The sequence below is a fragment of the Notothenia rossii genome (assembly GCF_949606895.1).
Source record: "Notothenia rossii genome assembly, chromosome: 3".
In the NCBI taxonomy this organism is placed as follows: domain Eukaryota; kingdom Metazoa; phylum Chordata; class Actinopteri; order Perciformes; family Nototheniidae; genus Notothenia; species Notothenia rossii.
Window position 1 is genome coordinate 10,167,536 of NC_136901.1, and position 10,724 is coordinate 10,178,259.

Genomic DNA, 10,724 nt, shown 5'->3' on the forward strand with positions numbered 1-10,724 from the left:
ATCTTCCCTCCGTTACTGCTTTGATCATTTGCTCCGCTAATAACCAATCAGATCGATGGATTCCAGAGAAGAGGAAACTTTAAAGGCCTTTTTCTCAAAATGATGACTCGGTGACAGTCATTATATAATGTGACATATTTTGCTTAATATTTGGAGTACAAAAACAATCCTGATATCATTAGAAGGCTAGGAATCTCCTCTTTTCGGCGTGGCACAAAGGAGCGATCTCACCCTGTGTTGGAGAGAATCTCTCTCACTGTGCGTGTCCTCTCCAGGGAGACGTGCTTCGAGGTTGGTCGATGCAATATCCACATACGGTTACTTTCAGTTACTTCCCCCGTTGCATTTTAACATATATAGACATGCTGAGGAAACTTAAATATCCCGCTGAATACCCGCATTCACCACACATGCGCTTCCTCCTCCCGTGAGAACCACCCCTGGCATCCCGGTGACGCGCCCACTAAAAAGCCTCTGAACAGGTGAATCTGCAAATGAGTCTTGCAGAAACACACCCTCAAACCTTACACAAAAGTGGACATTTAATGACTGTAGTTGTGAGGATAATACACATGCATCATAGATTTTTCATTTCATTCTAAACTACATGTCTTAACCTTTTCCCCTGCCCCTTGTAACAATTGCTATGTGTGTTTGAACAAGAACAACAGGAAGAACAAAGTAAAAGGGACGAACAAATGTGTGAACAAGTATTAAGAACAGTGTATGGAAAAAGCGATGTGTGTTAGAACAAAACAAAGTAAAATGAATGAGAAGGAGAACAAAGAGGGTTAGGGTTAAACAGAAAAAGATTAATTCAGCCGAAAAACACAATTTGATTTATCTAAAGTGTAAAACAATCTTCAACACAGACCAAATTAGTGCCCTTGGACAACAAAACATATGGTGGGGCAAAGAAACGATAAATTAAATTGAGACAGAGTGGGAGACTGAAAATGATTTCTAAGATAAATATTAAAACTATTTACAAAACTATTTACAGAAGCTCCTGTTGAACCATGGTTCAAAACCACTACACGATATAAAACCTTCCAAGCCATGATCTCTGCCTGAAATCAGGACCACTTAGAGGAGAATGCAGCACATCAAACTGGAGTCAGGAGTGTGAATAACACATTTTGGCCAAAACAAATGGTTGCTTACCAATACAGTGGCTGAACAATGGACACCACAAAGTGAAAAACAGAAGCATAATTGTGCGAACAACAATTGTGGGGGGGGGGCATTTTACAAATATTTACAAACAACTATTTACAAAAAAGCAACTATTTATAAAAAAGCAATACTATTTACAAAAAAGGGTTAGGGTAAGCAACGATTTACAAAAAAACCACATCTGTTTCGGGGCCTGAAGATCAGTCCCAAGGGCAGCTGGAAACAAGGCCAGACAGGACTGGTGATGGCCATAACAACGATCCTGGAGGTCCAGCATGACCTGTTGAGACAAGGGCACAAATTTGTTCTCACAAGCCGCTTCACTCAAGACTGCCTGGAAAACACATTTTCTAGCTAACTAGCAGGCAATGCTAGCAAAATTGGTTGTAACAACCAAAATAAAATATAGATAATTACGCTGTGCATATACAAATGAAGACCAGTATAAGCATCATAAAGGGCCTCTGAGACAATATAGACAGTTGACAATTCAAAAGAGTTCGATATTTCAGCAACTTACCTCTGGAACTAATCGACGCGCCGTAATGTAAGTGAATGAGGTCCAACGCCCAAATGACAATATTTGGAACTATTTCGATGTCCATACCCCGGAAGTAGGCGCTGCTATTTTTTACAACGGAGGTCTATGGGAGTGTCCTAACTCTTATATCTCTATGACTCTGGGTAAAATAAAGCAGGCAGACATAACAGGAAGAATATGTACATTGTAATCCAATCAAATAGGACATTGTCACTCCATTCAAATGTATCCATGTACATTACAACCAATAAAAAAGCTTAGATGTGTTTATTTGTTACGTTGTTTACGTTATGTGTTACGTTGTTCTGTGTGTGTCAGCCGTTAACCAGATAGATAAACTTGCAAACATGTCAGAAGAACCGGCGCATTAGAAAACAAAATACTATCAAACTAAACTGAAATTCAACAACTTCGATGTCACATCCCTGACATCCGCAACTCCGGAGCCTGGTCCTTCAAACATAGAACCAGCGCAGCCAGATGAACCCAAAAGCAGCCGCTCTGCGGCCGCAGAGACTGTCAAAACCGCCGCCGCCGCCACCGCCTGCATTGTTGAACCGAAAAAGGCTGGTTCCGACTGCGTGGAGGTTTGTTGTCGGGACATTGGGCAAATAAAAGCTTATTTGGGCAAAGAGAAAGGTACTTCAATGCAGAATGGTACAAAAACAGAGAGTGATTAATTATTTGCAAAACTACTAAACGAGCCTTCTGTGAAATATGCAGATTTGCTGCTGTCAAACAGCTTGTAACTTTCTCCAAATGTGGAGATGACAGCTTTGTAAATACCGAGTTAATAACTGGAACTTTTCACAGAGCTTACTTCAGTCAAACACCAGTCAACATTCAGCTTTTCAAACAAGAGCGTAGCAGGAAAAAAGAAGAGATGGAATGAGCAACTGCGCTGTCATATGTGTGCGCTGGACCAGTTTAATTTACAGGAAATGAGTGAACAGGGGGTCGAGTTGTCCATTCTTGTTCTGTTCTCTCTGACTATCTTCCTCCTGAACACCCTCTCAGATTTTCATTTGCTCGCGCTACTAAAGAGACACGTTACTATGGAAACCAAACAATGGTGTAGCTGTATTGAAGTCCGAGTGGAAACAGTAACATTTGGTGCGTTATGTTAGAATGAAACAAATCAGATTTAGTCAGAAATCGGGAGAAATGTGGTATAGATATGACCCCGGGAGGAAAACGGGAGTCTCCTGCGAAAATCGGGAGGGTTGGCAAGTATGTCACATACACACACTTTTTGGCCCCCCCATTTCTGAAATGATTCCGGCGCCGCTGGCTGCTTGTGTGACAGACAATGACAACTTTACAGCGGCCGCTGCCGCGAGTTAATGGGAGAATAAACTCCGGTAGACGAGCAGCACTGCAGCAGGCAGTAATGCAGCTGAACCACATTAATAAACAATGCACCACGGCACTCTGGAGAAAGGTATAAGGTCGGAGAATTAGTTCTTTAATTTAATCTGGCTTCGTATAATTAAAAAATACCCGACGCAGTCCTCTATTGATGTTGTTGTGAGTGGTGTTGCGGAGAAAATCAGCGACGTAAAACGCTGTGTGGGTCATAAGAAGGAACGTGAACGGTTACGTCATGACGCAAACGATGACGCAATAATTTACCTTTGAACCTAATTCACCTTTGAACCTGCATCTGTAACAATGAGTGGACCAAGGAAAAGAACAGTCAACATTGAGTGCCGAGTGTATAATGAGGAGTGGACAGCTAAATATCTTTTCACCAATCTGCTACTGGCCCCGCCCGTCTTTTTAATTTTAAAACTCATAGTGGCCCCTGAGCCAAAAAGTTTGCCCACCCCTGTTATATTTTGTATAGTAAAAATGTCCAATAAAGATTCCAGTATATTGATTTGACAAGTTGTCCTGGTGGTGTTGCAGCTCATTCATGGTACATTCTCTTTCCAGGTGACCATCTTCCTGCACTTCCTGTGGGTGGGGCCCCTCCAGGCCGCGGTGGTGGTGGGGCTGCTGTGGATGGAGATCGGTCCGTCATGCTTGGCAGGCATGGTGGTGCTCATGATCCTGATGCCAATGCAAACCATGTTTGGAAGACTCTTTTCTAAGTTCAGGTAACACACACCCTCACAGAATCCAGATACTCCATTGTAGCTGATAGCTTTGCAAATGTACAGATTCACCCCGCAAATATACTTATATCTTTTTTACTGAGCAGAGGTCTCTACTCAAACTACACACAAGTATCAAACACTCCTTTTGAAGGTGTATAAAGGGTTAATTTCCAAGTCATATTTAATAAGGCTATTGTTAAGCGTTAATGGAGTTAATAACTTTACTTAAGTACCTGTAAGTGGAAGAACCAGTTGTACTTGCAGCCATTAATGTTCAAGATCGGAGTGTACTTGTGCTTTCACACACAAACTACTTTTGAAAGTTTTCTGTTACACAATGTTTCTGCAGATTTTAAACAGACTCACATTTCCTTCATTTTCCTTACAGGAGTAAGACGGCCAGTCTCACTGACGACAGGATCCGCATGATGAATGAAGTGGTGTCTGGGATCAGGATCATCAAGATGTACGCCTGGGAGAAACCCTTCTCTGCTCTGGTGTCTGAGGTTAGAAGGTAAAAACATGAAAGGCATTCTTGTGGGCGGACGTTTTTTTCACAGTTGGGATATTTTTAGATCAAAGTAGCGTGTGCTGTTTTAGGAGTTCAGGAGCTTTTCTCTTGAAGATCTGAAATGCAGGTTGTAATTCCCTGCTGAATATGGGTTTTATAGTCCTTTTTGTGGTGTAGGTTTTGGTTTGTAGTCCTTGGCTCACATCTCCAGTGTTTATGAAAAGGAAAGGAGATGTGTGGTTAACTTTAATGGACTACAGTACATTTCCTGTCAAAGCAAATGAATCCAGGTCTAAACCTAACCTGGCGCTGCTTGTTCGCCGCTTTCTCCTCGCTAGCTCCAGTTTAAGTTGTTTTGTTTTGTTGTTGCTGTTATCTGTTGTTGTTACCTTTTCAACGACGATCTCCAGCATCTCTCCACAATAACTCCTACATCAGTAAATGAATCTGTGGATTTTTACAATAAATCTCTGAGCAGTCTCCTGGATCTCCACGCCCCTGTCAAAACCAGAACAGTCACTTTCTCACGCTCAGCCCCCTGGTACACCTGCGAGCTGAGGAAAATGAAGACAGCGGGGCGTGTCCTCGAGCGGCGCTTCAAGGCTTCAGGCCTCTCTGTTCACAGACAGACATACCGGGACCAACAAAATGCCTACGCAAAGTCCCTCAGAGAAACACGGTCAAAATTCTACTCCACCATCATCAACAATAGCCCTGGCAACTCCAAGCTACTTTTTTCCACCATCTCCTCAAACCTCAGACTCCGCTACACAAAGACACCACAGAGGAGCAGTGTGATCATTTCATCACATTTTTCAGGAAAAAAGTAGAGACCATCCGCTCTCTCCTCTCAAACTACGCTGCTCTGCTAGTCCTGACCTTCAACCCCCAGCCTGGACCGACCCAGCCTCTTTGCTGCTTCACTAACATCTCGCAGCATGAAGTTGAGGCCATCATCAAAAAGATGAAACCCTCCACCTGTGCCCTGGACCCCTTTCCCACAGCTTTGGTTAAATCGAACTTTGGTGCCATAAGTCCGCTGATCACTTCAGGGATAAACCAGTCCATCCAGTCTGATCATGTTCCACCACCATTAAAAGCTGCTGTCATCAAACCACTCCTCAAAAAACCCACTTTAGACCCTGAAGTCCTAGCCAATTACAGACCCATCTCCAACCTGCCATTCCTATCCAAGGTACTGGAGAAAGTAGTTGCCATTCAGATCCAGGAACATCTAACACTGAATAAACTCTTTGAAAAATTCCAGTCTGGTTTCCGCCAGGGCCACAGTACAGAAACTGCCTTAGTCAGGGTGACCAATGACCTGCTGATGACAGCTGACACCGGATCTCCATCTCTCCTCCTCCTCCTGGATCTAACTGCAGCATTTGATACCATCGACCATCACATCCTACTCCACCGTCTTCAGGCTACAATTGGACTCTCTGACTGCCTTAAACTGGTTCACCTCCTATCTCACCGGGAGGACTGAGCACGTCACCTTGGGAGTGGCTAAATCAAGAACTCACTCTGTGACTTGCGGTGTCCCCCAAGGACCAGTCCTCGGCCCCACCCTTTTCACCATATACATATCCCCCCTTGGTCGTGTCATCAGCCGGCATGGAATATCTTTCCATTGCCATGCTGATGACACACAGCTCTACATCAGAGCAAACCCAACCCCCTCTGCACCTCTGCCATCATCCACAATAACCACATGCCTGGAGGAGATAAAGGTGTGGATGAAGCACAACTTCCTCCAGCTAAACAGCTCCAAGACTGAAGCTCCACATCAGGTCCATTCATCCGCCATCACCAGCATCACCTTTTCCGGTCAGAACATTCCACTCTCATCAACGGTTACCAATCTGGGAGTTAAAATGGATCCTCACCTGAACTTTGAGGCCCACATCAAGCAAATATGCAAGACCTCTTTCTACCACCTGAGAAATATTGCGAAACTCCGCCCCACACTCAGTCTGCCAGATGCTGAAAAACTTGTCCACGCCTTTGTCTCCTCCAGGCTGGACTACTGTAATGCACTTCTCATTGGGATTCCCAGCAAGAACATCCAGAAGCTGCAATACATCCAAAACACCGCTGCTAGGATCCGGATGAGAGTGCGGAAGTACGAACACATCACACCCATCCTCAAATCACTGCACTGGCTCCCGGTCTCACTCAGGATTGACTACAAAATCACCCTCTTCACTCATCAGTGCATATATGGAAATGCTCCCTCGTACATCAAGGAATTGCTCATCCCACTAACCTGCACGAGGAACCTACGTTCAGTAAAGGCAAACCTCCTCATCCCACCAAGGACAAAACTGAAGACCATGGGAAACCGAGCCTTCTGCTCCGCTGCTCCGAGACTGTGGAATGCCCTCCCAAACTAGCTGAGGACACCACAGACTGTGGAATGCCCTCCCAAACTAGCTGAGGACACCACAGACTGTGGAATGCCCTCCCAAACCAGCTGAGGACACCACAGACTGTGGAATGCCCTCCCAAACCAGCTGAGGACACCACAGACTGTGGAATGCCCTCCCAAACCAGCCGAGGACACCACAGACTGTGGAGGCTTTCTAAAAAGGCCTAAAAACGCATCTTTTTAGAATAGCCTTTAACTAGATTTTTAAATCCCCCAAATTATGCCATGCCGGCATGAATGTCACAGCTTTTATTATGTTGTTTTTAAATTGTTTTTTATTGTTTTTGTGGTTTTGTTTTACCTTTTTTAATTTTGTAGCACTTTGAGTTTTGTTTACGCAAATGAAAAGTGCGCTTATAAATAAAATATATTATTATTATTATTCCTAATGCTTCACCCATTATGTTTTGTTTTCTATTGTTAGTGCTGCTGTTTGGACACACAGTATTTGTTTTGCTTGCAACCCAGTGCCATTGATTCAGGTTGTGCAAAGAAGGGATGTGTTGTTTGTTTTTCCGATTGAAATACATTTAAGGCGACGGCTAACATCCTGGTTTTGGGGCGCACCCTTAATGTGAGATAACATTAATCTGATTGGTGCTGAAAGAGGGCAACAACTACTCCAGGTGAAACGTGAACATTTGGCTGACCATAAAACTTCCATGGAGCTTTATCCAAATTACGAAGAAAAAGGATATTGGTGCAGCATCAGAACAGGTTCCAAAACGCACACACAGAGATATATGAAATGTTTGTGATGGACGTCACTTGAGTTTGTTGATTTGATTTGATAGCAGTCTCATTTCTCTGTTGTAGTAAGACTAGGGATGGGTATCGTCAAGGTTTCAACGGTACTACTACTTGTATCGATACCGCTTATCGATCCGGTCTTTTAACGGTACTCTTATCGGTTCTTTTGGAGAAAAAAATAAGGTAAACTAACTAAACAAATTGTGAACAAAACTAACATTGCTTTTTATTTAAATTAAATAAATAATATTTCACATCAAAAGAAACAACAATGTTTTCACAAATCGTGTTAAATAATCTGATGACAGAATAGCTGAAACTTTAACAAAATAAATAACTCAGTTACCTCTAATCATTAACCCATGTTTGTATAATTGAGTTAACTCCGTGTGTTGCTGCTAGCATATATAACACCTGACGTGGAAACGTTACTCGTGGATGGGGCTACAGAGCTACTAGAAAGACAGTCGAACCCGGTGCATTCCTCCGTCTGGATGTGGAGCACTTTTGCTAAATGTTTAGACAAATTGCTCGTGTTACCGCCCTTACATGCTAAACACTTATTGCACTTTTGGTAACGAGCATTGTCCACATCGAGACGGGTAAAGTTTAACCACACCTTGGAGCACGTTTTCTCCGCCATCTCCGCAGTGTGTTGCTGCATGTAGCAGCTGCGTGTGTGTAAACTGCCCCGCCCGCTCGCACACAGACAGGGGAGAGAGATCTCTCGTCTGGATTGGAAAGATCGAAAATACAAAAAATAATCATAGACGCATTTTGTAGTCTTTTTGCATATTATAGACCCTCCAGAAAAACGCGGACAAAAATCCTTGATTATGCGATTAAAGAGCAACTTCCAGGTTAAAGACACCTGTGAATAAATGTGTAGGAAAATGATGAATACACTAGATTTTCAAAAAAATATACAGAAATATACACCACAGTGACATCTGGCGTCGTTTTTGTAAGAAATGTTCACTTCCGCATAAAAAAGCCTCGGCACGTGACCTCCCGCGTGTGACGTAACACGGGGGACACAAAGGGGAGAGCGGCCGGTGTAACGTATAAATAAACATGGGTCCCAATGCTAGTTTCGACACAGAAGACACAGAAGAAGTTGAACATGAATATTTGAATGCATATGACGGACCACAACCTTATAATTATGAGCCTGCTAGGCGTCCAAGAGACCAGGAGCAGCCAAGGATTAGAAGAAATAACGGCCATCAGAGAGAAATGGAGCTGTGGTGGAAATGGCTTGATGGAAAGCAGGTGTGTTGTCGGGGAGGGTGCACAGCTGATTGCAGCAGTTGAGTGGAGGTTGAGCCGGGAGCCAGGAGTGACAGCCACCACGCACACACAAACAACACAGACAGGGGGAAACAAACAAACACAAAGGAGACGGCTGGAGCAGTACAGCCACCACAGCGTTACCTAATGCAACTCCACACTACGTCTTACGGTGCCGTGTACCGGAGGGGAGAGAGAGAGAGAACAGCGAAGGAGGGGAGAGAGAAGTAATACGGTTTCCTGATAAAGCTGTGGAGAGTATGTGCTGCAGGGAGGTGGATGCACAACGCACCCAGGAAGGAACGCTAGCTCCGGTCCTTTTTACTGTGGACTCGATGTCCTGACAGGCTGGTATTTGTGCAACCTGCACAAACACAATACTGCACCATGATTACAAATGGTGAAATACAATGTAAAACTACCGAAAAATACCAGCTCACTAAAACACAACCGCTCAACTCAACGCAACTACTAACTATACCCGTGGTAAGAGAGCGGAGATGTTTACCCTTTGTGATGTAATATGACGCGTGTGACGTATGACCTTAAAAAAAAGCCGTTTTTAAGAGCAGAGCTCAAAATTGCTCCTTTCCCTCTGAATTCCTGCCCTTATGTCTCGTAAAACATATCAAATCCTACATTCACTTTTTTAATTTCAATTTTCAAGCAAGTTTAAGCATAAATGTAGAAAAAAAAAAACCCTGCAAGATGCTCTTTAAACATGCAGGGTTTTATGTGATTTTATGCTGTGAAATTGCGGGAAGTTGCGAAATATGCAGAATGTTGCGAAAAATAAAAGATTTTTTTTAAAATATTGGGCTGTCTTATTTATTATCTCTCACACAAATTATCCCTCACATAAATACAGCATCCGACCCGTGCTCAAGTCGGTCGCGAAAAGGTCCAGCTTGACTTGGATCTGCTCCACAAGATCAATGACCGTTTTGTCTCTGTTTACGCTTCAGAGTTGGGTGAGACATGTTTTAGAGTTGCTATCATAGGACCACCGTTACTAGCACCACTAGATGCACTTTCACAAAACGTGCTGCGTTGTGGTTTGGTGGTTTCTATGCAACGCGGAGTGTTGCGTTCATGGTCTGTACTACTGTAGGAATTTGGCTACGGGAGGCTGGGCCACTCGGGAGTTGGTTCTGGGCCGCATCTGGCCCGCGGGCCGCCAGTTGAATAGGCCTGCTCTACGGTGTTGTTTACCTTCTGTGATGCGCGAGCTGATGACGTCGCGTCATCATCATCACTACTTCACGTCAAGACGAGTTCACTTTTTTTTTTCTCAACTTTGTGTGGAAAAATGCGGGGATTATGCGGCCTTTTAAAAATCTGCGCCATTTTGCTGATTATGCGGTAAATTCTGCGATCGCAGAATCACGTTTTTCTGGAGGGTCTAATATTAGAAACGAAGTTGGCGACACTAAAACTGCAATATAATGTTTGTGTAGCAATAATGCATATGACATATTTTTACATCCAGTACCGATAACGTCGGAGCATAACGGCACCACGGTCTTTAATAATTAATCCCCGGGTCCCGTTTAATACCGGGTCTCGGTACCCATCCCTAAGTAAGACACTGTCAATATTTAGCAGAAACCCATTTCTATTTGGGTTTCTGTTTGGTTTAACTTTGTAGTTTAAATTGAGATGCCATAGCAACATGACTTTATCTCCAACATGGTTCTCGTGATTTTATTCTCTGTACCTTGAAGAAGGTGACATGTTAGCTTTGTGAACTGACATGTTTTTTGGCAAATCTCTTTGACAAATCAAAACAGCCAATCCTCTATTTCCCCCAATCAATAACCCAGAAAAGCAGTTATTAAAATCATCTACTGCCAAACCCTACATCTATAATTGTTCTGTAGTTTTGGTAAAAAGACAACAGCAAATTGTGATTAGATTAATTTT

The 10,724-nt window shown here is 43.3% G+C and overlaps 1 protein-coding gene across 1 annotated transcript in view; it reads left to right on the forward strand.

Moving 5' to 3' along the window:
- LOC307034608 (ATP-binding cassette sub-family C member 4-like) overlaps nt 1–10,724 on the forward strand; it is a gene marked incomplete at its 3' end in the record, with an annotated part of 26,500 nt that overhangs the window by 12,704 nt on the left and 3,072 nt on the right. Inside the window, exons 6-7 of the mRNA XM_079673437.1 lie at nt 3,653–3,816; nt 4,205–4,330. Coding sequence (XP_079529563.1) covers nt 3,653–3,816; nt 4,205–4,330 — 290 coding nt within the window. The remainder of the gene's footprint in view (nt 1–3,652; nt 3,817–4,204; nt 4,331–10,724) is intronic.